The 24,710-nt window shown below is 49.9% G+C and overlaps 12 protein-coding genes across 12 annotated transcripts; 7 read left to right on the forward strand and 5 right to left on the reverse strand.

Annotated features, from left to right (window-relative positions):
* Nucleotides 1-8: 8 nt before the first annotated feature.
* EI90DRAFT_3126315 (Rad17 cell cycle checkpoint protein-domain-containing protein) lies at nucleotides 9-2,531 on the forward strand (the record flags this gene model as incomplete). Its single annotated transcript, XM_039063906.1, has 12 exons — nucleotides 9-113; nucleotides 167-236; nucleotides 304-347; nucleotides 399-497; nucleotides 553-697; nucleotides 748-1,108; nucleotides 1,166-1,414; nucleotides 1,463-1,536; nucleotides 1,586-1,692; nucleotides 1,753-1,902; nucleotides 1,968-2,244; nucleotides 2,311-2,531. 12 exons carry the CDS (start codon nucleotides 9-11, stop codon nucleotides 2,529-2,531), a joined length of 1,902 nt encoding a protein of 633 aa, XP_038914019.1.
* A 789-nt stretch (nucleotides 2,532-3,320) lies between these two features.
* On the forward strand, nucleotides 3,321-5,698 carry EI90DRAFT_1605847 (YT521-B-like domain-containing protein). The gene is made up of 4 exons (XM_039051960.1): nucleotides 3,321-3,598; nucleotides 3,645-4,504; nucleotides 4,564-4,709; nucleotides 4,766-5,698. Exons 1-4 carry the CDS (start codon nucleotides 3,430-3,432, stop codon nucleotides 5,502-5,504), a joined length of 1,914 nt encoding a protein of 637 aa, XP_038914020.1. The 5' UTR covers nucleotides 3,321-3,429; the 3' UTR covers nucleotides 5,505-5,698.
* A 106-nt stretch (nucleotides 5,699-5,804) lies between these two features.
* On the forward strand, nucleotides 5,805-7,176 carry EI90DRAFT_1605536 (uncharacterized protein). The gene is made up of 5 exons (XM_039051958.1): nucleotides 5,805-6,120; nucleotides 6,226-6,362; nucleotides 6,429-6,615; nucleotides 6,673-6,974; nucleotides 7,037-7,176. Exons 1-4 carry the CDS (start codon nucleotides 6,104-6,106, stop codon nucleotides 6,908-6,910), a joined length of 579 nt encoding a protein of 192 aa, XP_038914021.1. The 5' UTR covers nucleotides 5,805-6,103; the 3' UTR covers nucleotides 6,911-6,974; nucleotides 7,037-7,176.
* Nucleotides 7,033-8,261, reverse strand: EI90DRAFT_3065726 (uncharacterized protein). Its single transcript, XM_039060900.1, has 4 exons — nucleotides 7,789-8,261; nucleotides 7,675-7,728; nucleotides 7,298-7,617; nucleotides 7,033-7,228 (listed from the first exon to the last, which is right to left on the reverse strand). Exons 1-4 carry the CDS (start codon nucleotides 8,137-8,139, stop codon nucleotides 7,099-7,101), a joined length of 855 nt encoding a protein of 284 aa, XP_038914022.1. The 5' UTR covers nucleotides 8,140-8,261; the 3' UTR covers nucleotides 7,033-7,098.
* Nucleotides 8,262-8,387: 126 nt separating this feature from the next.
* On the forward strand, nucleotides 8,388-11,811 carry EI90DRAFT_3155880 (uncharacterized protein). Its single transcript, XM_039066021.1, has 7 exons — nucleotides 8,388-8,815; nucleotides 8,874-9,159; nucleotides 9,218-9,609; nucleotides 9,657-10,854; nucleotides 10,931-11,499; nucleotides 11,560-11,607; nucleotides 11,659-11,811. Exons 1-7 carry the CDS (start codon nucleotides 8,681-8,683, stop codon nucleotides 11,707-11,709), a joined length of 2,679 nt encoding a protein of 892 aa, XP_038914023.1. The 5' UTR covers nucleotides 8,388-8,680; the 3' UTR covers nucleotides 11,710-11,811.
* A 19-nt stretch (nucleotides 11,812-11,830) lies between these two features.
* EI90DRAFT_2998089 (uncharacterized protein) lies at nucleotides 11,831-13,420 on the forward strand. The gene is made up of 4 exons (XM_039056251.1): nucleotides 11,831-12,130; nucleotides 12,198-12,287; nucleotides 12,337-12,424; nucleotides 12,483-13,420. Exons 1-4 carry the CDS (start codon nucleotides 11,915-11,917, stop codon nucleotides 13,319-13,321), a joined length of 1,233 nt encoding a protein of 410 aa, XP_038914024.1. The 5' UTR covers nucleotides 11,831-11,914; the 3' UTR covers nucleotides 13,322-13,420.
* Nucleotides 13,421-13,579: 159 nt separating this feature from the next.
* EI90DRAFT_3065735 (glycoside hydrolase family 13 protein) lies at nucleotides 13,580-16,057 on the reverse strand. Its single transcript, XM_039060901.1, is given in 18 exon segments — nucleotides 13,580-13,814; nucleotides 13,868-14,074; nucleotides 14,131-14,192; nucleotides 14,258-14,285; nucleotides 14,385-14,388; nucleotides 14,400-14,541; nucleotides 14,599-14,706; nucleotides 14,758-14,826; nucleotides 14,881-14,943; nucleotides 15,000-15,124; nucleotides 15,180-15,216; nucleotides 15,270-15,308; nucleotides 15,358-15,424; nucleotides 15,475-15,503; nucleotides 15,565-15,693; nucleotides 15,752-15,781; nucleotides 15,832-15,854; nucleotides 15,921-16,057. 18 exon segments carry the CDS (start codon nucleotides 16,009-16,011, stop codon nucleotides 13,649-13,651), a joined length of 1,419 nt encoding a protein of 472 aa, XP_038914025.1. The 5' UTR covers nucleotides 16,012-16,057; the 3' UTR covers nucleotides 13,580-13,648.
* Nucleotides 16,058-16,274: 217 nt separating this feature from the next.
* On the forward strand, nucleotides 16,275-17,386 carry EI90DRAFT_3065741 (uncharacterized protein). Its single transcript, XM_039060902.1, has 5 exons — nucleotides 16,275-16,618; nucleotides 16,679-16,707; nucleotides 16,771-17,017; nucleotides 17,078-17,306; nucleotides 17,366-17,386. Exons 1-4 carry the CDS (start codon nucleotides 16,415-16,417, stop codon nucleotides 17,240-17,242), a joined length of 645 nt encoding a protein of 214 aa, XP_038914026.1. The 5' UTR covers nucleotides 16,275-16,414; the 3' UTR covers nucleotides 17,243-17,306; nucleotides 17,366-17,386.
* A 198-nt stretch (nucleotides 17,387-17,584) lies between these two features.
* On the reverse strand, nucleotides 17,585-18,895 carry EI90DRAFT_3017810 (uncharacterized protein; the record flags this gene model as incomplete). Its single annotated transcript, XM_039057149.1, has 4 exons — nucleotides 17,585-17,754; nucleotides 17,811-18,075; nucleotides 18,136-18,380; nucleotides 18,445-18,895. 4 exons carry the CDS (start codon nucleotides 18,893-18,895, stop codon nucleotides 17,585-17,587), a joined length of 1,131 nt encoding a protein of 376 aa, XP_038914027.1.
* Nucleotides 18,896-19,325: 430 nt separating this feature from the next.
* On the forward strand, nucleotides 19,326-21,138 carry EI90DRAFT_2974599 (uncharacterized protein; the record flags this gene model as incomplete). Its single annotated transcript, XM_039055814.1, has 5 exons — nucleotides 19,326-19,432; nucleotides 19,498-19,515; nucleotides 19,574-19,807; nucleotides 19,862-20,582; nucleotides 20,653-21,138. The coding sequence occupies 5 exons, from the start codon at nucleotides 19,326-19,328 to the stop codon at nucleotides 20,878-20,880; spliced, it is 1,308 nt and encodes a 435-aa protein (XP_038914028.1). The 3' UTR covers nucleotides 20,881-21,138.
* A 13-nt stretch (nucleotides 21,139-21,151) lies between these two features.
* Nucleotides 21,152-22,252, reverse strand: EI90DRAFT_3290678 (putative NADH-cytochrome b5 reductase; the record flags this gene model as incomplete). Its single annotated transcript, XM_039067235.1, has 5 exons — nucleotides 22,108-22,252; nucleotides 21,811-22,049; nucleotides 21,671-21,727; nucleotides 21,314-21,650; nucleotides 21,152-21,255 (listed from the first exon to the last, which is right to left on the reverse strand). The coding sequence occupies exons 1-5, from the start codon at nucleotides 22,226-22,228 to the stop codon at nucleotides 21,152-21,154; spliced, it is 858 nt and encodes a 285-aa protein (XP_038914029.1). The 5' UTR covers nucleotides 22,229-22,252.
* A 267-nt stretch (nucleotides 22,253-22,519) lies between these two features.
* Nucleotides 22,520-24,664, reverse strand: EI90DRAFT_3290679 (YVTN repeat-like/Quino protein amine dehydrogenase; the record flags this gene model as incomplete). Its single annotated transcript, XM_039067236.1, has 10 exons — nucleotides 24,125-24,664; nucleotides 23,992-24,064; nucleotides 23,819-23,925; nucleotides 23,678-23,761; nucleotides 23,485-23,622; nucleotides 23,342-23,416; nucleotides 23,222-23,282; nucleotides 23,054-23,167; nucleotides 22,712-22,927; nucleotides 22,520-22,623 (listed from the first exon to the last, which is right to left on the reverse strand). The coding sequence occupies exons 1-10, from the start codon at nucleotides 24,542-24,544 to the stop codon at nucleotides 22,520-22,522; spliced, it is 1,392 nt and encodes a 463-aa protein (XP_038914030.1). The 5' UTR covers nucleotides 24,545-24,664.
* Nucleotides 24,665-24,710: the final 46 nt, after the last annotated feature.

Raw genomic sequence — 24,710 nt, forward strand, 5'->3', positions numbered from 1 at the left:
CATTGCCTATGCCACCCGCTACTAGGCTCTCGAAGTCGAAGCCAAAGCCTAGTACGCTTGATTTTGGGCCAAAAACAAAGGCATCGCGGCCGAGCTCCAGACCTTTGTCTCAGGTGCGCGTTTCACCACTTCATTCACGTCGAATGAGCGCCTTTTGTTCACGCAGCTTCTCAAGACGGCCCAGCCCTTTGACCCTGGCTCTCTCACATCTGCAATTTCCAAAGGGAAGCATAAAAGTAAAGAATGTCGTTGGTGTGCATCGATGTCAGGCCTGGGACTCATTGACGCGTGAAACTTGCGCAGGTACAAATGCATTGTGGGTAGATGCATATGCTCCAGGCTCTTTGGTAAATCTCTGTTGGAAAATTTAAGGCATCTCTGACACTACCCCTCGATAGGACGAGTTGGCCGTACACAAGAAGAAGGTAGGGGAAGTGTCTCATTGGTTATCTGGGGCTTTCGAAGAGAATGCCTCAGGGAAGCTCCGCGAATATAGAGTAGACTATTATATTCTCCCCTGTATACTTTTGCCTTCTGACTTGCATGATTCAGAGAATACTTGTCCTCACTGGTCCCGCGGGCTCAGGTAAAACTGCGACTGTGAAGGCGCTGGCTTTGTCAATGCATATCCGGATCATTGAATGGAGCAATTCAGCGGACAACACGTCAGGGTTAGAGGCAGGAACCTTCGGGGTGCGTAATGTGAATTGTTTCCTAGTCAAGACGCGAGTGCTGACCATTAAATAGACCCTCTGAGGGAGAAGTTTTCTCGGTTTCTCGCTCGCACAACATCTTACCCTAGTGTGGATATTTCACATAGAGCCGAGTCATCCTTAGCATGGAGCAGACGTTTGGTTCTCATCGAAGACCTTCCCAATATTCTGCATGAAGGAACCAGGCTTTCATTCCATCAAGCGCTGGATGACTTCCTCGCCACCCCTGTTGTCTTCTCCTGCCCCTTGGTTATCATTGTTTCTGATTCGGGGGGGCGCGGCGCATCTGCAGAACTGGAAGATAGCTCGTGGCAAAGCAGACTGAAAGAGAATATTGATATTCGGACCGTGGTCCCTAAACACTTGCTCGAGTCCATGTATATCACGAGTATCGAGTAAGTCATCTCCGGCCTTTACGTTGAACGTGCTGAGTGAGGCATGCTCTACAACAGGTTTAATCCCATCGCGACAACCTACATGAGACGAGCATTGATGAATCTTATGGATAAATTATTCAAGGATCCCTCGACATCCAGCAATTTGCCGAAAGACATCGTTGACAAAGTCATCCAGTCATCAGGGGGAGATATTCGGAGCGCCATCATGACGTTACAATTTTCGTCTTTAATGAGCCTGGAAACTCGTGAAGGAAGCAGGAAGAAAGGAGAAAAGATGAAGCGGGGAAAGGAAGTGGCGTCTTTGTAAGCACATCCCTTCGTTCCGTACATTAGTTGTGTTAAAGATCGCAGACTCGAAGTGGTCACACAGAGAGAAGACGTCTTAGAGCTGTTCCATCTGCTGGGGAAGATTTTATACAGCAAACGTGAATTACTACTCAACTTCTCTGTATTGTGTCGCTTACGAGTGTCAAGGCTATGGGGATGATCCAACAGAGGACAAATTGCCGATACCCCCCACCTTGACGCACCCGTCGCACCTCAGCGAACACGACCGCGCTCCGTCAAAGGTAGACACAAATGTGAGTAATTGGATCCGACTTCAGTGTGGTACTTGGTTGAGTGCGGAATGCTTCCTTAAGGTTCTTTTTAGTGATTCCCCAGTGGACACCTCACTCATGACACTGTATCTGCACCAAAACTACACGCAGTTTTGTGATAGTATTGAGCATGCTGATGCGATCTGTGATGTGTTCAGCATTGGAGATCAATGGGAGAATTACGCGGACTCGGTGAGTTGGCGACAACTGCATCTCTTTCTCCAATGTTGCAAATATCGGCTGAAGGATGACTCCAGTGGAGCCCGCGCAACTCGCTCTTTGAGCACAGGTTCCACTTGGTGTCCCTTGGGACACTCCATGGTCTGCCCGCACCCGTATCTCGCCGCAACCAAAAGGTGGTGAAGCCTTCCTGGTTTGAAATTCAATCAAGATTGCGGAAAGTCCGAGAGCAATTGTACTCGGTCGCATCGTGGATGGATGCGATGTGCCTAGATTCAGGCACAGCTTTGCTCCGGAATCCACGGAATATACGGACCGAGTTGAATGACGCGATTTTTCAGTCTGTCACGCCAAGTACTTGATCCATCATTTACGTATGATCCGCAGTTGTGTCTGATTATTTGCCCTGTGAACCACCAGGCTCCAACTCTCCCAATTATTCTCTTCCGAGATTGAATATAGGCCCGGCTGAATACCCCCATTCAGTACCTGAAAACCAAACCGCAGGTACCGATGAAAAAAGCGAACTCGATGGGATGCATGCCATCACGAGAGGGGTTCCTGACATCAACGAGAGTTATCATCAGCGGAACGTGGTCTCTGCTGGATGGCTGGAGGATGATGACATAGAAGATGACTAAGAGTTTGACTGCTCCAATCATTAATATGGAACGCTCCAGGTGTTCTCGCACCACTCGGCACGGTCAATTTTTGTTTCTCTTTGATATTTCTACTTTATCGTTCTATTCCTGGCTGTCGCTGGCGATTGGCTCGGTCATAAGAGACGCCACTGTAAGTGATTACGTGATGTGCACATCTGAAAGTACAATTAATGTTCGCATTAGCTGCCCATTCCTTCACATCCGAACGATTGGAGTCGCATCGGGCAGTGTTTCAGGTCCTTTTCGTTCAATTGGATTGGCCAGGGCGGCTTGTGCCGGTCTGTGCCCAGGAATGCATAAATGTGCACTTGTCTGCTAGCTCCAGGAAAACTTTCTGCGATGATTCCTAACATCTAGTTCGCACCTCTTTACTTCTCTTTCTTGTATGGGCTTATCGTGTCCCTGGTATCTAAAAGCTTATAAATGAGTGAAACCCAGACGATGACCGGCGCCAGCATCAGCACCCACCGCAACATGACTATTCTCCACCAACTGGCCCGTACCCAGAGCATTATCCAATTCACCAGCCGTACTATTCGCCCCGCTATACTTCTTCCCCTCCAGCTTCCCCCGCGGTCCCTTATCCACAACATACCGTTTCTCCAAGGACTATTCCCCTTTACCAACCAAATCTCCAACAGTTCCCAATGGCTTCTCATCTGACCGTTCACACTCCTTATTACTACAATTTTGCTCAGGGACGGCAAACAGATCCTTATTATGCATATTCATCTGGTGACAGTCCGTCAATGGACGCATCTGATCGAGAAATCTATGCCGAGCAGCGATCTGTCCCTCCCAATCCAGGCATAGTCCTCTCCCTCGCAGGACGTCTTTCCCTGGCCCCTCCCTTCCATCACAATTGCCTTACACCCACATGGTCTACCCACAATCTCCTGCTTACCTGCACTCCCAACGTGGACCCGTTGCACCATCGGCTTCCATGTCAGGACCTTATATTTACCCCACCCAATTGCCTACCGACCAAGGGCCCGAGCTCTGGTATTATTCAAGTTCATTACATATTGCCAGTCAGCATGCTTATGGTAAGACAATTCTGCATGCTTCCTACATCCACTGAACATCATTCAGGCGAACCCTCTGCTCCTGGGCTTTCGCGATTCGCTGGCTCTGTATCTCAACCTGCCTCCTCGTCAACCTCCGGTCCTATAGCTCCCTTGAGAAGCACTGAAATTGGAACGAGACCGCGTCCACGTCTTGCCGAGCGTGCGTCGACCATCGATCGCCACTCCTATCAGTCAAATACACCGGCCAATCGATCGGAATGGGTCATGTGGGTCGGCAACGTTCCAGCCGACAGCACGAAAGAAGAACTGGAGCGGTTTTTTGCGTCTGTTAGTGCTCATACTCCCTCCCCCCAGCATGTCCCTGGCTCCCGCCCTGAAATGGAGACGCGCTCGAAAAGTGGCATTCAGTCTATTTTTCTAATGCCTACGTCACATTGTGCATTCGTGAACTATGACACGGAGGCACACTTATTGCATGCGGTCGCAATTTGCAATGGCCATCCACTCAGGCCTAATGATCCTCGGTGTCCGAATCTTGTGTGTACCGTTAGAGGGCCGGAGGACGCCCTTCGGGCTGGCGTAGGTGCTCAGCGAGGAACGGGAATGCATACGAGATGGGTTCAGCAGAAGCATGCCCGTGAGAAATGTACCGAAAGTGGTGCAGTGACTATGCGCCCGCTGGTAAGGGGTAGGCTAAGCCCCTCTTCCCCCGTTGACGCGTTCATTAGAGGCGAACAACCAGCATTAGCGCAGATTACACAACCCGAATCGTCGGAAAACATACAGCATTCTCAATCCACCGAAGACTCGCACATTAATGAGACTGACGAAAGTTCTGCATCTGGATCTTTTGCCTCGACGGACTCCAGTTTCTTGGCCACCCATTTCCCACAGAGGTACTTTATCCTCAAGTCGCTAACACAGGTAAAGCAATTATGCCGAGGTATCATGTGTAGAATTTAACCGAGCCGTTTACCCAACAGCATGATTTGGATCTCAGTGTAGAAACAAAGTTATGGGCGACACAACTGCACAACGAGCCAATTTTGGATCAGGCATATCGAACAAGTCAAGAGGTTTTCTTGATCTTCAGTGCGAACAAGAGTGGTGAGTTTTTTGGGTATGCGAGGTAAGGTGCAAGCTCCATCTGGCTAAATGCTACCTAACCACTCTGGCAATCATAAGGATGGTGGGACCAATCAATGTGTCACACGCACGCCATGTGCCCTGGAGTTCTCGCTCGGAGGGCCCCTCGCGCACTCGGCAGGAGTCCGTCAAGGGACCGGAAACTTCCACATTAAACTCGGAACCCCTTTTCTTGTCACCCAGCGAAAGCAACCCCCTCCACCACTCACCGCAAGCACTTGACATTGAAGATCCTGTACGGAGTTCACTCGCTGCTTCCTCGGCCCCTCCAGAAATGAATCAACCCTTCCGTCGAATCTCTCGCCCAGCCGAGGCACGTAATGTTGCGGGCACTTTTGACGACGCAAAAGTGTTTCATTTTAATTTAGAGCGCGAAGCGCCGAAGAAAAATTTGGCATTTCGTTCGATGCAGCATTCTCGAGACGACGCGGATGATCCTTTACCAGAGTTCGGGTCCCTAATGATCGATTTTCCATCCTCTTCGCCGACCCACCCTCAGGAACAGGGCGGAAGCAGTAATGATACCTCCCCAGAGACGAATCCGCTGGCTCAGGTCACCACGCGAAGCGGTCCCGGGGCTACGGCTAGCTGGGGAACTCCGTTCCCAATCCAATGGATTCGCGTGCAAGCCCTACCCTTCTACCGTACGAAGCATCTTCGAAACCCCTGGAATTCAAATCATGGGGTCCAAGTATCAAGGGACGGGACGGAATTGGAACCCGAGGTGGGGGGACGGTTACTGGCGCAATGGAATCAACTTCCGCCCGTTGGGGAATAGCCAACTTCACATCAGTAACGCGCATATTAAATCCCTTGGTCTCAACCACATTCGTCACCGTCGCGCTCTGCGAACAAAAAGCAAGCTACCATGCCTCTAGAGCTATGATACTATCTCTATTATCGTTACACGTTCTTGCCCTTCGCCCACGTCATCTGTTCACGAGTCGATCAACGGACATTGGCGCCTCATCTATTCTTCTCGTTTACCCCGTTGCAATGATTATCCAAACACGATGTATAACCAATAAACATGAATGACGCCCAACCCACATACTGTCCGAGTTACCGTAATTTTCCTTTTCTTCTGCTCATGTCCTCAAATATGACATCGGACCTTGCCAAGGAGTCAATAAGAATTCAATGAGTCATAACTCACAGAACTTCCATGAGAGCGGCGGTATCTGCCAAGATACGTCCAGGCGCGAGGCTGTCGGCATCCTTTCGCAGTCCGGCGCCAGTTTTTTCCAGGAAATCGTTGGCGCTCTCGCAGACACTTCGATCTCTTTCACAATTTCAACAACGCTCGACAGCGTCGTTTCAGCCATCCTCGTCATCTGGAAACGTGTCAGAGCAATATCCCAGAGTGTCTGATTCAGAATGGGATATCAGAGTCGGCAAGTACTATCCAGTAAATACGTTTGTGCTGCACCTTCTGATGTGGAGGTACTGGTAGGACGTGCGATCTACGTACTTACCAGCACATTGCCTGACTTCTTTAGCGCCGGGTTAATAATGAACACATCGCACGACGACACTCTCGATGCTGAAGAGCCTATATACTCAAAAGATATAGTTCTATCCTACAGACCCCCAACGAGACTGCCTCCGCCCTTTCCTGAGACGCTACGGATACAGGGTATGTCAAAAGCCGCATGGTGACTTTGCCAAGCTAATATCGAATGCGCCGTGCGTCGCCTTGTAGGATTGGCTTTGTACCAAGGATCTTCTGTGCTACTGAAGTCATCGTTTACGGCCCTGCACTCTGATTGCACTGTGGTCCTAGAGCGAATGAGCATCCTGCCGTGTGGACCGAGGGAGAGGAAGGTTCGCATTGATCTCAATATGCAGGGAGTGGCAAGGTTGTCGTCAACTATCTCAGCCTGGACTGTGTAAGCGGCGTCAAAGCTCTCGAATCCGTAATGCTTATTGTATCTCATTCGTTTCAGGTCATCAACCTACCACTTCTCCCCCATTTCAGGCCTCATTTACAAACATGACATTGAGTCGATATACCCTGAGCCTCACTCCGCCGTTTTCGAATCTATGCGAAAAGCCCTTCTTCGACTTACAGGCATTAAACCACGCTCTCCTGAGGAAGCGGGGAATCTGGAAGGCATTAAAGTACCAATCCAATCTCGGGAACATACGTCATACCCTTTCCTGCGCCCTCGCAACAACCGTTGATACCGCGGATTCAACAACGCAACCCTCGTGAATGCAAAGTCATAGTACAATTATCTTCGAGAGCGTATGTAGTGGTGGATACATGTTGGATGTGCGTTTTGTTTATACAAAGTCTGGCCACTTCAGAATGAATACAATCCCAACTCATGGTTCGCATCGAACTGGGGAGAAAAGCGCTAACTCAATCGTTAAGGATAAAAGACAAGTGCGCGTATTTCAATCGAATGACGCGGGGGAGCGTCAGTTGGAGCCGCCGTATCAAAAAAGGCGGTGTGAGGAGTGAGACGGGAAATGCCTTCATCCGTTTTGGAATCAAAGCTAGAGAATAAGCGTCATTTGTGAGTTAAGACCGCTCGGAAGTCCCAAACTCGTCCTCCAAATCCTCACCACTTAATAAGAACGAGATCATCTGGCGTCATGTCCTTCATGTAATACCACTTATGTCGTTCGTTAAACTTGACGCCGAAGGTCTCGCCTTCACGATCCGGGTATTTGAGCGTGACGGGCGTCAGATCCTTTTCGTAGTCTAGATGGCGGTAGTCGGCCAAGGCAAGTGGCCAGTCTTGGGCAACATGGCTGAAAGGACGCCAAAGGTTAATGATTTGGTGTCGTTTACTGAGGAGCTCAGAAACGTCTTCAGGAGGAAGATGGCGTTTCACCCTATTTTCGGCTGCTTCTGGGGTTTGGTCCACATGAACGGTCGTAACCTTTCACCGGAGATTAGCATGAATGTTTTGGTGGAAATAAGCAGGAACGGAGCTCACTGGCTGCCGATTGTCCGGCGTATTGGGACCTGTCGCGCCGGACCGACGAATGGTCTAGTTGAGGCAGCAGATAAGAATTTGGACTGAAAGTATACTATGGTTTTAAGGATATACATGGTCAAAGACTACGACCCGATTGGCTCCAGTGAGCTCTTTGATGAGACCAATGGACTCTTGGTAATATTCGGCCTTAATTTGTTCTTCGTCATCGAAAGTCTTCTCCTTGCTAGGACGACGATAGAACTGAAAGCCAGCACGATCGAGAGTAATGTCGGGGTCATCAGACTGAACTGGGTGAATCGGGAGAGAGTGTTTGACAAAGTTGTAGTTGCGGTCCTGGAAATTTGGAGGACTGGTGATTGCTTGAATGGTGTTGTTCGCATTAACGTTCGTCCAGGGCTTCTCTCCGTTATCAGGAGGGTTCAAATAGTAAAGATCGGCCGTGACAGCAAACTGGGAAACCATAAGACCTGATGGAGGAGATTTTCAAAGTCTTTACACAGAGTGGGGTGAGTCGATGACGGCTGCAGGGCTTTTGTAGGTGATCCATCGGTCAAACGCCATAGCACGCCACGTTCATATGCTGACTTATGAAGAAAAGCCATTATTATCTGCTTATTCATGAAGTAGAAAAGTCGCTCACACCCTCCACACAGTGAATAAGAGAGACCATTTACAAGGTCCAATGCTCGGGATGGATGACCATGCTTTCCTCCGGAAACATCACAAGGGCTGGCGTTAACGTCCTAGCCGACGATGAATACTGGGATGCTTGTGGCTTGTTCACCTGATCCAATCTTATGGGATGAATTAATCGCCAGAAGACTAGGGGTGTGCCGTGGGAAATACCTCTTTCAATTCAACGTCCGAGCTCAGCCGACCAGACCTGACAGGGTAAAAAGGAACAAACCCTCTTTGCAAACCCATCAACACTCTTTTTCACTACGGAACTGGCGCTTACCTGCGGTATCGCTCAGAGGGGAAACACGAACACAGACACGACATCATGAAAGCTTTTCGGTCACTCCTCAAGCCCTCCAAACTTGGCCTGCCACCGCCCGCTCTCTTTATAGCAGGGCAGCGCCGGGCTATCCCAGCGCTCGCCCGGTCCATCCAGACAGGAAGCGTACAAACTGACAGGGTACTTCTCTAGTTTCGCTCCTCGCTAGCACTTTTCAGACTCTGGCTTTTACCCTTAGGACACAATCACCCGTCTTCTATTCTCCATAGGATCAAAAAAAGAGGTTGAGCGCTACCTCCGTATCTTTTCCTCTTCCTCTCATCCATCGCATCCCGCGAAATTCGCAGTCATCAAAGTCGGCGGCGCGGTACTTGATCAGATCGACGAGCTTGCGCACAGCTTTAGCTTCCTGTACCGTGTTGGACTTTTCCCAGTCATTTTGCATGGTGGGGGGCCTCAATTGAACTCTATCATTGAAGGGGAAGGCATCATTCCTGATTACATTGATGGGATTCGGATTACGGGTTTGTGTTCCTATGCCTCATTGACGATTGCTCCGATCACTGAATGGTTCGTTATCAGACGCAAAAACACTTCAAATTGCTCGTCGTGTATTTTTGGAGGAAAATCTTCGTCTTGTCGGTGCCCTTGAGAAGCTGGGCACTCGTGCCCGTCCCATCACGTCGGGCATCTTCACCGCTGACTATCTCGATCGAGACAAGTATGGTCTGGTCGGAAAAATTATGAAGATTGACAAGCGGCCGATCGAGGAGTCTATCCGAGCTGGTGCATTACCGATCCTCACCAGCTTAGCCGAAACGCCTGACGGTCAGATCCTTAATGTCAATGCTGATGTAGCAGCTGGAGAGCTTGCAAAGGAGCTCGAGCCTATGAAAATCGTTTTCCTGAATGAGAAGGGTGGTCTCTTCCATGGCATTACCGGCCAAAAGCTGGACACTATTAACTTAGACGAGGTGGGTGACTAACAAACATTGACGGTTCCTGCCTGACATTCTCTCAGGAATTCGACTCTCTAATGAAGCAAGAATGGGTGAAGTTTGGAACCAAACTAAAGCTGCGCGAAATCAAAGAGCTCTTAGATCACCTTCCTCGCTCCTCCTCCGTGGCAATTATCTCTGCAGATAGCCTGCATAAGGAGCTATTCACGGACAACGGAGCGGGGACTCTCATTAGACGAGGCTACAAGCTCTTCAAACACAACTCGACCGATGCTGTCGGCACCGACCGTTTACGTCAAATCATCCATGACCGTGATCCTGACGTCCTCAATGGTCTCACGAGCATCACTGGTGTTCTGAATGAACTCTCCAAAACTCCATATTCCATCTATGCAGACGAGCCTCTGGACGTGGTCGCCATCGTCAGCCACCCAGAGGGTGAAGTTCCAATAATGACGAAGTTTCTCCACTCGCGGGCTGGCGTCCTAAACAATGTGATCGACAACGTGTTCAGCGCCATCAAGAGAGATCATCGCAAGCTTTTCTGGAGCGTTTCAACAGAGGATGAGAATCGAGCCTGGCACTACGAGCGTGCTGACGGCAGCTTCACCCGGGCTGGTCGCACACTCTTCTGGTATGGTATTCAGGATGTCAACCAGGTGGAGAAGGCTGTGAAGGATTTCGAGTCTAAGGGAAGAATTGAACGTGCATACCTTCCTATCAATGTTCCTCCACCTCCCCGTGGAGGGGCCGGCGCCGCCATCCGCAGATTCTCGACCCTTGCCAGGCGGACCGAAACTACAGGTCTACGTACCGGTTTCTCAAGCATTCAGTCGCGATGCTACGCTACCGCGGTCGAAGATAGACCCATTCCCACCAATTCCTCTCGGAAGAAGGTTGCTTTGATCGGCGCACGCGGGTATACTGGTCAGGCACTGATCAACATCCTGTCTGGTCACCCCAATCTGGATTTGGCTCATGTCTCATCTCGTGAGCTCGCCGGATTCACGGTCGATGGTTACCACGAGAACTCAAATCTCAAATATGAGAACCTTGGATCCAAGGATGTGGAGAAAATGGAGGAGGGTGGCGCCGTCGATGCTTGGATCATGGCTCTTCCCAATGGCGTGTGCAAGCCCTTCGTTGACGCTATCGATAAGGGAGCCGAGAAACGAGCCTCGGAGGGCGAGAAGTCGAGCGTCATTATCGACCTCAGTGCTGACTATCGGTTCGAGGATGGGTGGACATATGGACTCCCGGGTGCGGCACATTTGTAACAATAATCTCGAGTTAAAATAAATCATACTTCCTTTTCTTCTTTTTGAATTCTTTGTAGAACTCTATGGGAGGGAGAAAATAAAGGCCGCATCGAGAATATCCAATCCGGGATGCTATGCAACCTCTTCCCAACTGCTTATCGCGCCGTTGCTCCCCCATCTAGACGTCAGCGCGCCCCCCACTGTCTTCGGAGTTTCGGGTTATAGTGGTGCTGGGACGAAAGCTGGTCAAAAATCGGAAACTGGACGACCGACAACGGCGCCCAAAGTTGACCCTGGAGATCTTGCGGGAGGAATCAGACCATACTCGATTACAGACCACATCCACGAGAGAGAAGCTGGCCATCACTTATCCAGTCTCCTTCCCAATGGTTCTGCATCCCTGAAGCCAGCGTTCATTCCGACGGTTGCCCCTTGGTTTAGCGGCATTATCTCAGTGCTTTCAGCACCCCTGAGGGAAGAATTGAAGGCATCAGACGTGCGGCAGCTCTACACAGAAAAATATGGACAAAATAAGTTGATCACAATCCAAACCGGCGTTCCGTCGTTACAAGAGGTCCAGTGTCACCACGGATGGCGGGCGGGTGGATTTCAGGTCCACAGCTCGGGTAAACGGGTTGTTGTCGTGGTATGCCTCACTTTAGTTTCCTACAACCGGTCGGTTTCTAAACCTCAAAATTCGCTTCAGGGCGGTCTTGACAACCTTCTAAAAGGTGCTGCTACCCAATGCGTACAAGTAAGTATTTGCTTGAAAGGTTCCTTCAGTCTGTTCATCCTAATTTCTCAGAACCTCAACCTAAGTCTCGGACTCGACGAATACGCCGGGATTCCGATATAGGTGCAGCAGTCAGACCTGGATTGTAAGGAAGATGCAGGGCAAACTGCAGTTGTACATTACATTGCTATGACACGATTCAATAAGATTTTCGAATGAAGCAGGAAATTGTCCGCAGCGTGGGAAATTCACTGCCTCAACCTGTCTTGGACTGCGGTAACCCCGCTTCCCTGCGCTCTCTCACTACCACAATCCCAGGGCATCCAGCATGCCTGCGTCATCCACTGTGACATCCTCTGACAAGGAACGAATCAAATCGGTTATTCCATCGACAACTTCAAAGATCTTGACCGCATCGGTTGTCAGAATCTACTACGCATATCCCTCGCCGAACACATGGTCATACACCGGGCTCCAAGGAGCCCTGGTGCTCGTGTCCGATAAGCTGAAGGGGGGGTTCTGGTTTAGACTGGTCGATCTGGTTGTGCGTGACCTGTTTCCATTCAGCTGGCTTAGTCCTCACCTTTGGCTTTGGCTGGTCTATGCTGCAGGGATCCCGCGGCATCATATGGGAGCACGAGATTTACGAACCCTTCATCTACAACCAAGACCGGTCCTTCTTCCATACTTTTGCGGGCGATGTAAAGGCTCCAGTCTTTTATTCAATGGTTTATTCATGTTTCGTTATAGGAATGCATGATTGCCTTCGTGTTTTCCGATGAAGGAGAAGCTAGTGGATTTTCCAAGAAAATTAAAAACCGTTCCAAACCGCCCAAAGGTTCGCATTTTCAATGCCACCAGGAATGCGATGATCTGACAAAGCTTCACCATTAAAGCCAAGTCATCGACCTCAAGCAAGAAGAAGGGAGGAAAGATTGATAAGTCGATGATATCGGCACCTACAAATTTCCAGCATAAAGCTCACATGGGGTATGATGCCGAGCTGGGCTTTTCATCCAGGGGAGTGGACTCTTCATGGCAAGCCATTCTAGACCAATTGGGAAGTCGTGGTGTAACACCACAAATGATTAAAGAAGATGAAGAATTCGTGAGACAATTTATGGCCCAGAACGTTCCTCGAGAGGAACAGAAAACAAAGAGAAAGCCGCCACCGCCACCGGCCCCCCGACGATCCATTGCCCCCCCCGTTCGAAAGCCCAGTCCAGAGCCAGAGCCAGAGCCAGAGCCCGAGCCCGAGTCTATTCAACAATCTCCGACTCTCCGACTTCCTCGACAAACCGCACCTCCACCTCGTCCAGCTGCTCCGCCACCGCCACCGCCTTCTCGTCCAGTTGGAGCACCTCTACCTCCCCTGCCCCCCCGGCTCCTGCCCTTCCACCGCCTCGTAGTGCGCCTCCCCCCCCTGCAGCACCACCCCCACCACCGGCCCGTTCGGCGCCAACTCCTGCAGCAGCTCCCCCCTTTACGGCGCCACCCCGCCACCCCCGCCACCGACCCGTTCGGCGCCAAGTTCAACTTCTGCAGCACCCCCTCCCCCTCCGCCACCGCCACCGCCACCTGGTCCAAGGCAGGGTGCATCCGCAGTGGTAGAAGCGTCCACTCCGACTGGCACCCCATCGGTCCCACCTCCGCCGCCTCCGCCTCCGCCTCCACCCCCAGGACGATTGGGGGCACCTCCCACCTCCACCTCCAGCTGGCGGTGCACCGTCAGTAACAACAAGTTCGCCTGCTCCTACTCCAGCCAGAAACGCTTTGCTGGAATCCATTCAGGGCAAAGGTGTCCACACTCTTCGAAAGACGCCGAAGCCGGATGAAAGCCCTCCAGGCAATGGGATCGGCAGCAGTACTGCCACGGCCGCAGCCACAGGTGCTGGTGCAGTGGCTGGTGCAGGGCTTGCGGATGCATTAGCATCAGCCCTATTAGCTCGAAATAAGAGCTTGGGCGAGAGCGATGATGATGAAAACGATGAAGACGGCGATGAATGGGATTAGCGCAAGCATTATAATGTAGTCTGACATGTAAAGCATAATCTGGATCCAGTTACATAGTGTCCTCTCTTACATAGACACAAGTACCGTAGAGAATTGGGAAATGGCCTTTCCCATCAGCATCGATATAGGTCTCGCCCTCCCGACCCAGATAATCGCACCACCTTGTTCCCGTATGCTGTGTACCAACGCTTATAGTCAAAACCTTACTCGAGTCCCTAGTTATGAAGCATCAGTGTTAGCCCATCCCAAAGTCCTGTCCACGACCAACGTTATTGCAACGTCATTGCTGAGAATAACCGCGCATCCCGGCCCATCCTTTGACTTTCCGGTACGGAGGAATCCAATGAAGTTCGGATCTCTGCTATTTTCGATATGATCTATGCAGCGACCATACGCGAATCTTTTGCGGGCCTCCATTAGCTTCGGAAGCTCAGGGATTGCTCGAGGACCCATCAAATCGGCATGGTACACACAACTTCCAGTGGATAAAATGTGAAATAACTGATAGATGACAAAATTAGCCAGACTCACGGGTAGCCTTCTGGACGCAAGAGAATAATCGAGTAGGCAATCGGAGCGAACGCTCGCGATACCTGAGAATATCGAGAACTGGGCATCAGACGTGAGGCCAGTCGGTGAAAAAAAAAAAACCGCTAACAGGGCTTTCCAAGGACTGGCCCTCGACCTGATGGCGCAATACAATCAGCACAGCCGACCTTGAAAATAATGTAACTGATTCTGACCGTGCTTGAAGGATATCAGTTACTAAACCCTATTAGCTTATGGTGTAAAAACTTACTCGTGGTTCTCTACAAATGTGACAGCATCTCTTGGGCGACTCTGAACAAGAGAATCGTGGAAAATCGTCCTCAAGTCAAAATCCGGGCCGAGCATAGATGCCTTGTGAAACGTGGTGTGTAATGGAGCATCGAAAAGCGCCATCTGTGGGTAGAGCAAAACTTCAGCATCCACAGTTCGAAAGGAATTAGGTGACCATACAGGAACTGAGAGCGCATTCATGAAATCAAGCAGAATTCCCACTTCAGAATTCCATACCTCAGCAACTGCAAACATTTGCGGCCTGCCGGCAGAACGGGCGGTTTTCACCTAATCTATAGCTAAGTCAAGCCATTCTGTGAATGATGTTAATATACCCACGAATTCGCACAGGAACCTGTGATCAAAGTGCTTGCACGCGTCCAGTCGGAACCCCTGGGCCCCGGTTTCCTAGCAGCAAGCAAGTGTCAGCATCATCTATGTATCATAGATATCTAAATATACCCCAAGAACCCAAGAAGCCCATGCCAGCATATCTGCACGGACTTCGGGATGAAGATGATCCACCTTCAGACAGCATATCAGCTCCATGATCGTAACCCATGCATGCTCTCGGCTCTTACATCAGCACCAAGGAGGTAATCGTAGTTCCCCAGCTCTTTAGATACAAACTGGCTCCAGCCCCTCTTACGATTTGATGTTATCTTGAAGACACCCTTATCCCGAGCCTTACCATCCCAGTCGACACCTGGAAAATGCCGATGAAGGCACTGGCACTGAGCTTTATGTTGACGGTCACTTGCCTGTGAAATGCTCATGTTTCCACCTGAATGGGCTATACTAGATAGGACTTATTGGGCCGAGAATAACATTCAGCAACGCGGATGACCTACTTTGCCATTCCGTCCAGGGAAGTCAAACACAGTCCACGCCTACATTGATGTCAGTTTGAAGTGAATGTGCCCTGAACGGCCCGCCTGCCTTGATGGTCTTCTTTGGCGCTACTTCTATGGTGCGATTGAGCGGATGCACAGGTATGGCTTCCACGCTGGGCCGATTGAATCAATGCACCGTCACCAGGAAACTCTTTGGGCTCACTGTTCTGCACCATCCGCCCCCACCTTATGCTACGCACTTCCGCGTCAGTCCACTCTAACTGAGGACGGGTTGAAAGAAATGGCGGCCCACATTGAGAACGGCGTCAACCAGCACCTGGACGCCATGGCCTTTGGCGATGTGAATGGCATTAAGGAGCTGGGCTTTAGTTCCCCACCGGGTGGCGATAGTTCCCTTCTGACTGAATTCACCAAGGTCCCACTAGGAGAGAAGACGTTTCAGCGGGCCTTCCTGCAAGCAATGGGTAAAGGATAACTACCAAGTCATAGGCGTCATAACCACGACCAAGCTATACAATATGAAGCGCATTGACGAATTGAGTGCGGAACGGCAGCATACCTTTTCCGATGCTTTGTTGGGAGCTGAGCCAAATATAAAACAGGAGGTTGACAGGGGAGATTAAGAGGGGAAAAGGGTCAGCTGCTTACGTGGCAACCAAACTTGAGTAACTCCCAGTTTAGCCAGATCAGGAACTAGGCGGGCAAATCGCTGCCACCAGCTCTCCTGTGCTGTGCCCATAGCATCCCACTCGAAGAACTGGAGCTATGGAGTGTGTCCAATGGTTTTAGCTAATTTGGGACTTCTGTAATGAACATAGACCCCCAGACCATTAATGGGTTCGCGTGACCATTCCCACCACAATCCATGACATCTAATGCTGACAGCTTGGCGCGCCCAAGGCGCTGGAATCGCCGCTGTCTCCAGGAGTCGAACATCGGTATCGTCGGTTGATTGCGGATCCGGTTCCTCGGTTTTAATTCAACTGGGCCACAGCGCTGAGGCCGCACTAACCCAATGACAGCAACCAACTCAGGCGACGTTGCCCAAACAAACCCTTGACAGAATGCTCGTCCAGTTTTATAAAGAGTGGGTGGCAGCTTGAAGGGAGATACAGTTGTCCACCCCCCACTGTTACTAGAACATGCTCTTCTCTGTACTGCTTGTCATCAATTCCTTGCCTTGCATCTTCGGGGCTGCTGTGGTGCCTCCATGGTTTCGGTGGCTCGGTGGCGCCCTTCCCTCGTGCAAGCTGAAGGGCGTCAAAATGCCCAACCAGACGAGTGCTTTCCCAAAGACAAGTCAAAAGTCGGACCCCGAAGCGGTGATGTTAGGTGCTGGGGTGCAGGTACGTTAACCAACGCGGACCCCGAGGGGTAGGAGAGTCAAGCTTAGCCTTCCTCTTAAGAACTACACGTGCACCAATGGGAAATATACGTCAGTACTAGTAGCCATATTTTCACGAGTGTTCCCACTGCTGACCTTTTGGTCTCTCCTTAGTTCCATGGGTGCTGTAGCCACATTATTCGACATCTCCTGCATCATCCGAGATCAGAATTCCCGCAGTCTCTCTTCCTTCGCAAAAGGACTCGTCTCCGGCCCAGTCCTGGAAAGCTCTTGGGTTCAAGGCTTTGCAGCTGGGCACCACTACTTCGTCAACATCAACGGCGCGCTCCTTCCTCGCTTCGATCTATCAAAGAGTAAAACCGTTCGTAATGATGAATATATAATTGCGCGTAAGCTCGCGGTGAGTTGTTAGATGTTTGGCCCTGAACACAAGCGGGTGTTGAGTTCGTCCTCGCAACAGAACATCCCTTCCCCTGATGGCGCCTCCAATGTAGACTGGCTGCAATTAGGAGGAACTGGGACAGGGAGCTATGCTAATTTCGTTTATCGGGTTAAAACTGCTGGGGGTCAACCCCCGTCATCAGTGAGTGAGAAGCCGGTTTTTCAAACGTGTTCGGACCGGTGACGTGCATTCGACCAGTGCAATTCGGGAGATCCTGACATTTGTATCCCCTACGGAGCCCAGTACTGTACGCGCCTGTTCCCTGCACTTCCCAGCTGAACACTTTACTGATCCTGATCGCAACAGGGTTTTACAAATAAACTTCCTCTCTCTTCACTTCGTGCTGCTTTATACTCTTCTTTGCTATCTGAATATACCCCTTTGACTTCTTCCTTCTTGCTGACACGCTCCTTTCACGACGTCGATCATCTCTTGTCTGCATTCTCAATTAGGAAAATGATCGATGTAATTTGGTCGCCGATTGCTGGTGTTTACCACAAATAATATGAATAATACCGAACTCTTCTACATCTGCAAAGGAACATTGCTACGAAAGATCCACACGTCTGTTCGGCCTAAAAATCCGAAAAACCCCTCTCGAGCCATCTGAATGGTTGCCTCTAAACGGAAGCCTTGGGCGCTAACCGCCTGTAACATCGGTGCTAATCTTGGCGGAATGTCCTCAGAGCGGATAGCTAGACGATAGCCAGATCCATAATGTTGGTCTTTACAGATGGACAACACTACTCACGTGCGCCTCCAGCGGAAAGTTTGATGCCATAAACACCGTCTGCAACTAATCTAGCTTCGGTGGATTTGCTGAACATCTTCCGCACGGTAGCAACGGTGGTGGTCACTATGTGTCCAGGTGCATCTATTGTGTATAACTCTTGTCGCCGGCGGGAGAATGACATGGTGAAGTATTGTGAAGTGAAGAAGGTCGGCGTGAGGGCAAAGATATGTGTTGCCCTATGACTGCAGTCTGATGAATTTGTGGTGGAAACGTAGCTGTAGCCCTATCAGACTGCGTTAATTTTTTAAAAAAAGGAGAATTGGGTTAGCAGCGAAAACGTTACCCCGTTTCCCAACAATTCAAAGACACGACACATGAGCCGACGCCCATAAAAGCCAGGTTCACCATTAGCAGACCATGGATGGCCTTTGAATCTTATGATCCAGCTCGAACCTGCTCGCAACTCATTTTCGATGCCTTCCGGCCATGCTTGGAGGAATCCCTCCCGAAATGCGTTATCCGATATGTTACGGTGCAGATGGAGTATCTTCAAAGTATGCGATGATGATAAAGAAACGAAGGCGTGATCTATGACAAATAGGGTGAATTAGATAAAAGCCAAAAGGATGGGAGAAGTATGTAGGCAATCTACCTGAAGTGGAGGAATCGGGATATTTGGGAGTTGGTCGGGAATTCCCTTCAGCTCTGTGTCTAGCTGGTTCTGAATTCCTGCGCTTATGGCGGGGAGGGGCTGAAACCGGCGGAGTACCATAGGTAACAGGGCCATCGTAGACCGGCCTAGACTTGTGTTTCTCCCGTGGTTCGGCATTGGAGGTAGACTGCTTGCGCGACTTGACTTGGGTGGGCTGAGGTAGAACGACTTGCTCCTTTTCTCTTAGGGTAGCAGTAGTAGGGAATATGTCTTCACGAGGGGAGGAGGAATCAGGGGCATGGTGCATCGGGTAGTATGCAGGGTAGGTGGGATATTCTGCAGTCCAGGTCCCAGCTGGGACAGAGCCATACGTTGGAACATATGCATGGTCATCTGGAGGTGGAGGGTTAGGGTTTGGTCTACGAACTCGAGCATGTAATGGACGCTGCATTATGGGCAGTTGTTATGGCCTCAGCGGATGACTCTACCGTTGATCGAACCTGTGCTCAGGTGGGATTCATGGAAGAGTTCTTATGAGTCTTCTGTATTGGAACATACCGAACACGAGGCTTTATTTTTAGTCACGCTTCTAGTGGGGCCGTGAACGGAAAGCTCATCTGTGGCTTCAACCACGCAAGACACGGCGTTAGAACTGGGTCATTTGCTCCCGACTGTCCTGGGCACAACACGGGGAGCAGTTTCCGTTTTGGGCCTCAAGTTCTCACGATCCGGCATTCTCTTTCGGTTAACGCTTGCACTTGCGCTGGTTGCGAGCCACTCTTATAGAATTTCCGAGATGGAAACTACCTTTGGTGGCTGGCGTGCTGTGTCAATGGTAATGTGCGGCTCTCATGTCAGATCGCTTCTCAGCTCACGAATAAATGCCCCATCTGCAGCTGGTGATGTCCTTGTCCGGATATGTGGTCCAATCTCAAGTAACACAACACGTTCAAGCTGACCTTGGCTATCGACAACCTTACTTTCTGTTGTGTGTACCGTGGTCACCAAAATTTGTCACTTAATCATTCCCCTTCTTCACCCCCCTACACTCAGCTACTTTGCTCATTCTAGGTCAGTACAACTCACAAAGCGTTATTTATATTACTCAACCGCGATCGCCTGAATGCAGCCTAATGATAATATTCCCTATTCACGTTATGCTGCTATCATTGTACACCAAAATACCACCTACCCCTTATTTGACGGGTCTCCGAGCAGCGTTGATCAGTCAAATGGAGCCCACAGGACGGCCATCGCGTATTCGTGCATTCCCTCTCCACAAATTTCTTAGAAGAATAATTCTACTTACGACTGGAGTCACCGTTCCTGGGTTGTTGTGGTATATCGCAGTGTCATTGACTTCGTAAGCCTTCACATTTCGCTCCTTTTCAATCAGCCTACAAAAGTATCTTTCCAGCCTAAGTGATGTCACTGCCATATTGAACTGTAACGCAATGTGGACATATATCCTCACCGTGCTCCTCGTGGGTACAAAGTGGGAACTTCATCGCCTTCTCTCGGTAGTCGTGGCCGTCTCTGGAGTCTTTCTAATTGTTTACGGCGGAGCCACTTCCACCTCCAAAATCAACACCAGCGTTACTTTCAAACACTCCCAAAGCCTATTCACATCAACAGATGTCATTGGGGACATCCTCGCGCTCATTGCTTCCATTGCATATGCTGTCTATCAAGTAATGTATAAAGTCTACATCGCACTCCCTGTGGAACAAGATCCAGGAAGTGCGGTACTTTCTTCGCCCGTATATGAACGAATCAGTGTTGATCCAGAAGCCCCTGCTACCTCCCACTTTGACCCTCCATCCCCAACTACCCGCACGCAACGTATACCGCCACTGGCACCTACAACTCGAGCCCGAGCCCCCTCAGGTGCATCTTCCCTCTTGAATTCGTCCGGAGATCTCAATGATCCCCATACCCCGATTCCACCCACGTTCGGCTTCCATCCTAATTTCATCACAAGCTGTCTAGGCCTCGTCACGTTCTTTCTTCTCTGGATCCCCATTCCAATCTTGCATCATCTAGGCATAGAAAGATGGCGATCGCCACCTGATCTTCAAACCTGGGCGTCGATCGTCGTGGTGGCACTCTGCGGCTGTGCGTATTATGGTGGATTCATGGTAAGCTTCCTGTCTTTGTCACGCAGGGATCCCCTAATTTCAACAACGTTTCGGCACCATACCACTCCAGATTCTACTCGCACTCTGGGGACCCGTTGTGGCATCCGTCGGAAACCTGCTTACCATCGTCCTGGTTCTCATCTCAGACACCTTATTTGGGCACGCTCGAGAAGCGGTGACATTTTTAAGTCTCGCCGGTGCGACGATGATTATTGGAGCATTTTCGATATTGATTCTGGAAGCGGTGTTGAAAGATCGGCGCAATAGAGAAGAGTCGGTAATAGATGAGAGCGAATGAACAGGATATCACATCCACCTTTGAAAGCACCTAAAAGGCAGCGATTGAGACCCGCATTTCATTGTTCCGAATCATTCAGGCCGAAGAGTTTCATCGGGGTAATGTTCTATCAATTAGTAATGCACTGCAATGCAGAAGTACATCGTATGCAACCCAACGCTGGGTCGAGAGTGAGAGCAAGCAATGAGACATCAATTCTAAATAATAACTATTGATACGAAAAAACAAGTAGACCCCACTCCCGTGCAATTTTCGTCCAGTGTCGTGTGTTCTAGAAAATGAAGACAGGATCATCGACCTTGCTGACTGTGCGAGGGGCAGGGTATTTAAGAGCATCGAGGTGGCCTTTCATAGCAGTAACCATCGGGGGAGGACCTGAAGGATGGAATGTGTAAACAAGAGAAATTAAAGGAGCATGAAATTGTGTACGCACCACAGACGAGAATCTTGGCCTCAGGACCAGGACCGGGGAGGTACTCTGCAATATGCTCCTTGGACACAAATCCAACACCACCCTTCCAGCCAGCAGGAGGATTGTTCAAAACATAGTAAACCTTGAACCGATAGGGGAACATGGCGACGAGGTAATCCAACTCAGTCTTCAGCAAGATATCCTCCTCATTGACGTTTGCATAAATGAGGCTGAATTTGGTAGGGTCACCAGGGTTGAAGAGGGAGTAGCGGACGACTTGAAGCATAGGTGTGATACCCGTCCCGCCAGCGATGAGGCCAAATTCGGCGGCAAGTTCAGGGGAGTATCTGAATTGACCCTTGGGCCCTTGATACGAACCTTGTCGCCGATTTTAAGAAGAGAAAGGTAACGAGAGACGTTGCCCTTCTCATATGTCTAGAAAAGGAGGTGAGGAAAATGGAGTTACAGTGGTTAGATTTATGAAATTCCTTCCACCTGGATGGAGTGGGAGCGCCCACCTTTACGACGAGGTCAAAGTGCCCGAGATCATCATTACCGGTGGTGGGAGTGTAGTTTCGAACGATATCCTTTCCATCAATCTCGGCAGCAATAGTAATGTGCTGTCCAGCAGGAAGACCCAAATTATCCTCAGGATCCGGTAAGCCAAAGCGGTAGAGAGCTGTGTTTGGGGAGATTTTGATCTTCTCTACAATAGGGAACTCCCTCCAAGCATCTGGGCTGAGGACGGGTTCACGACCTGATAATGATCGGTTAGTTTTGGTGAAGTGAAAGCTGCTGAGAGGAATAAGACTTGCGATGATGCTTTGTTTGAAGGAGGAAATAGAAGACGAGGATAAAACCACCGCCGAGGGCAACCGAAAGACCCAAAGGGGTCTGAATGAAGGCAGTGAGTTTTTGGAAGAGTGATTGTGACATGTTGGTAGAAGGGAGGGGGAGGGGAAGGAGATGGCGGGAATGAGGCAGAGGTGTAAATTACCGTTTTATATATTGTGAATATAAAAAACCTATGGGGAATGTGATTGAAGGGTTCAATTTTACTGTAGCTGAAGCGCTTATATAAACATAGATGGGGACAATGGAACGACAAATGGGAATGTTCTCGCACAACGGCTCCGGAACCCCAATCCATCCCATGTTCGAGACCGAATCCCAAATCAAGCAATACATTATCATCATCGTTATTTTTTTTTTGTACAGAATCCACTATCAGTCATCTTCTACTTCAAACGCGCAGGCAAAGGCATGCTTGTCAACGAGCAGGAAACCATTACCGTGCGTTGTCCATCGCAGTTCTTTCACCGAGAATTTCTCTGGGGAATATAAATGTAAAATGAGCCATTGTAAATTCAGCACGTGGGAACAAATCTGCATTTCCACGCTCACACTGTTGTAACTCACTGGCTGGAACCCCAATGCACTCCCCTATCTCACCATCACCATCGGCTTTCCACCATGTATAGATCGAACATCCCCCACAGCTTATCCCCAATTTCCACTCCTTTACCGGATTCCATGCAGCACAAATCACCGCATTCGAGTGTAACAGCACTGTTCCAAGCTGCGGACGGATCTTTTCCCCATTCTGGTAGACATGCACTGCTGTCGGGCTGTTCTCTGATCCACCGAGTGTTTCACATACCCACCACCCACCCGTAGACACCACGAACCCATCCGGTAATCAATGCGAGCCGAAAACCGTCAATGAACTAATTCCACAATAGAGCACCACGCCGTACGTACCCCAGATCACCAACAAGCCTGTTCCTTTTATGTTCCACTCCATTTGTAAACATCCTCCCGTACTCGCACTTCCTGTCGTATCCCGCGCGATCATTGTCCGCTTCACCCTGTCATCTGTGTCGTGTAATCGGGAAATCATCCACCATCTTTCGCAGAGGAATAACTTACAGGGTAGGAATCCCCGGCCATGCGTAGCCTCAAACCAACCAACTGGCTCTTTCCATACAATCTGCCAATAGCTCCGGGTTCGCCGTCATCAGAAAAGTTGATCCAAAGAGAATAACTCACTGTTTCAGCTGGGATCCGAGCGCGGAACTCGATAATGCTTATAGGTGCCCAATTAAAATGGTTCAAGAGATAAATCTATATGCGGGAAATCCCAGAAAAGTCAAAACTACTTGGATAACACTCTACCTTCCAACTTCACATACCTTATCACTCCAACCACTCACTGCCAACACAGTCCCCGAAGGGTGCCACGACATATGGCGAACGCCCATCCCAGCTTCCTCTTCGGGTAAAAACGTACCCAGCAAAATCCCAGCAAAATTATAGATATAAACCTTGAACTAATTTGTCCACCATTCATCAGATACCTTGAGGTAGGGGAAGGAAAGACCTTACTTCGAGAGTATTTTCAGAGATGGCGATGTACTCGTTAGTTGAAACACAGAGGGAGGATAAGGACTGGGTAAGGACTGGGAAGTGCTACCATCATACGAATAGAGTAAGAACACGATGATATGGTATGAAGACAAAACCCACCCGCAAAAGCTGATATCCTGAACTAGTGTCATATATCCCAATTGAATCCTTTGATTTGTGACGTTCCGCCAGAATGAAAAGATTCGATCCGGGAACGAAGGCAAAACCTGTTGATCAAGATGTCCCCGAATCAAATTCACGTTAAGAGTGGATGGAGAGCAATGAAGGCTTGCATTTGCCACCGTACTTGGGATATTGAATATACGTTGCTTTGCCTGTTGAGAGGGACCATATCGTTACTCTCAGCTGTTGTTGAATCGCCGTAAATGAGCTCCATACGGGGCAAAGAAAGAAGAAATCACGCACGGTCCAATCCGAAAAGCACACAATGTTCCTCCCTTCAGGCGCCCACTCCGCTTTGACGATCCCTTCAACCCCACCCTGAATACGAGCCGTCCATGCCTCATCGAGCAACGAAAACACATTAACGGCACCTCGACCAGCTGAACACGCAAGGATGTACCGCGAATCGGACGACCATCCGATTCCAGTGATTGTTGTATCCCCGCTGGCGCTCATGGTGGACGCGACACCGACTGTTGTTCCTTTTTGAGAAGAGGGTCCACTGTCCACTTTGTCTTCTACGGTCCACGCATGCGTTATTTGAAACGTATCAGAACGGCGAACGATGAGCCTGTTTTCGATGGCGATGAGTATGTACCGTGCATCTTGAGGACTCGACGCGACAAGGCCCGAGGTTTGTTTGTAAATCTCCGTAAAGTCCATTTCTTATGTGTCACGCTGGACGCCGCCAGACGAATGATGTTGGCACCCGTGCTGAGGCTCAACTCTCTTAGTTACGTCAAACGTTCAAGCTCGAGTTGGTCCGTGCTGTTTCGGGTTCTGCCGGATGCACGAAGGTGGAGGCCCTGCCCTGACTTCGCTTGCATTC

Source organism: Cantharellus anzutake (assembly GCF_015039405.1).
Source record: "Cantharellus anzutake strain C23 chromosome Unknown EI90scaffold_37, whole genome shotgun sequence".
Taxonomy (NCBI): domain Eukaryota; kingdom Fungi; phylum Basidiomycota; class Agaricomycetes; order Cantharellales; family Hydnaceae; genus Cantharellus; species Cantharellus anzutake.

Bases quoted from the DNA above. Each gene is read 5' to 3' on its own strand.
- EI90DRAFT_3065735 (XM_039060901.1), bottom strand. From the start codon at position 16,011: ATGGGCACAGCACAGGAGAGCTGGTGGCAGCGATTTGCCCGCCTAGTT. The intron at 15,309-15,357 runs GCAGGCGGGCCG...ACATCAATGTAG, and splicing joins CGCCAAAGAAGACCATCAAG to GCGTGGACTGTGTTTGACTT. The intron at 14,075-14,130 runs GTGAGTCTGGCT...ATCCACTGGAAG, and splicing joins TTGCGTCCAGAAGGCTACCC to TTGTGTGTACCATGCCGATT.
- EI90DRAFT_2998089 (XM_039056251.1), top strand. From the start codon at position 11,915: ATGCCTGCGTCATCCACTGTGACATCCTCTGACAAGGAACGAATCAAA. The intron at 12,288-12,336 runs GTAAAGGCTCCA...GTTTCGTTATAG, and splicing joins TCCATACTTTTGCGGGCGAT to GAATGCATGATTGCCTTCGT. The intron at 12,425-12,482 runs GTTCGCATTTTC...TCACCATTAAAG, and splicing joins CCGTTCCAAACCGCCCAAAG to CCAAGTCATCGACCTCAAGC.
- EI90DRAFT_1605536 (XM_039051958.1), top strand. The intron at 6,363-6,428 runs GTATGTCAAAAG...GTCGCCTTGTAG, and splicing joins TGAGACGCTACGGATACAGG to GATTGGCTTTGTACCAAGGA. The intron at 6,616-6,672 runs GTAAGCGGCGTC...CATTCGTTTCAG, and splicing joins ACTATCTCAGCCTGGACTGT to GTCATCAACCTACCACTTCT.
- EI90DRAFT_3065726 (XM_039060900.1), bottom strand. From the start codon at position 8,139: ATGGTTTCCCAGTTTGCTGTCACGGCCGATCTTTACTATTTGAACCCT. The intron at 7,729-7,788 runs GTATATCCTTAA...TGCCTCAACTAG, and splicing joins GGGTCGTAGTCTTTGACCAT to ACCATTCGTCGGTCCGGCGC. The intron at 7,229-7,297 runs GTGAGGATTTGG...CTTATTCTCTAG, and splicing joins GATCTCGTTCTTATTAAGTG to CTTTGATTCCAAAACGGATG.
- EI90DRAFT_3155880 (XM_039066021.1), top strand. From the start codon at position 8,681: ATGAAAGCTTTTCGGTCACTCCTCAAGCCCTCCAAACTTGGCCTGCCA. The intron at 10,855-10,930 runs GTGCGGCACATT...AATTCTTTGTAG, and splicing joins GTGGACATATGGACTCCCGG to AACTCTATGGGAGGGAGAAA. The intron at 11,608-11,658 runs GTAAGTATTTGC...CTAATTTCTCAG, and splicing joins CTGCTACCCAATGCGTACAA to AACCTCAACCTAAGTCTCGG.
- EI90DRAFT_3065741 (XM_039060902.1), top strand. From the start codon at position 16,415: ATGCTCTTCTCTGTACTGCTTGTCATCAATTCCTTGCCTTGCATCTTC. The intron at 16,708-16,770 runs GTCAGTACTAGT...GTCTCTCCTTAG, and splicing joins TGCACCAATGGGAAATATAC to TTCCATGGGTGCTGTAGCCA. The intron at 17,018-17,077 runs GTGAGTTGTTAG...TCCTCGCAACAG, and splicing joins TAATTGCGCGTAAGCTCGCG to AACATCCCTTCCCCTGATGG.
- EI90DRAFT_1605847 (XM_039051960.1), top strand. From the start codon at position 3,430: ATGGTCTACCCACAATCTCCTGCTTACCTGCACTCCCAACGTGGACCC. The intron at 4,505-4,563 runs GTAAAGCAATTA...TTTACCCAACAG, and splicing joins TCCTCAAGTCGCTAACACAG to CATGATTTGGATCTCAGTGT. The intron at 4,710-4,765 runs GTAAGGTGCAAG...GGCAATCATAAG, and splicing joins GAGTTTTTTGGGTATGCGAG to GATGGTGGGACCAATCAATG.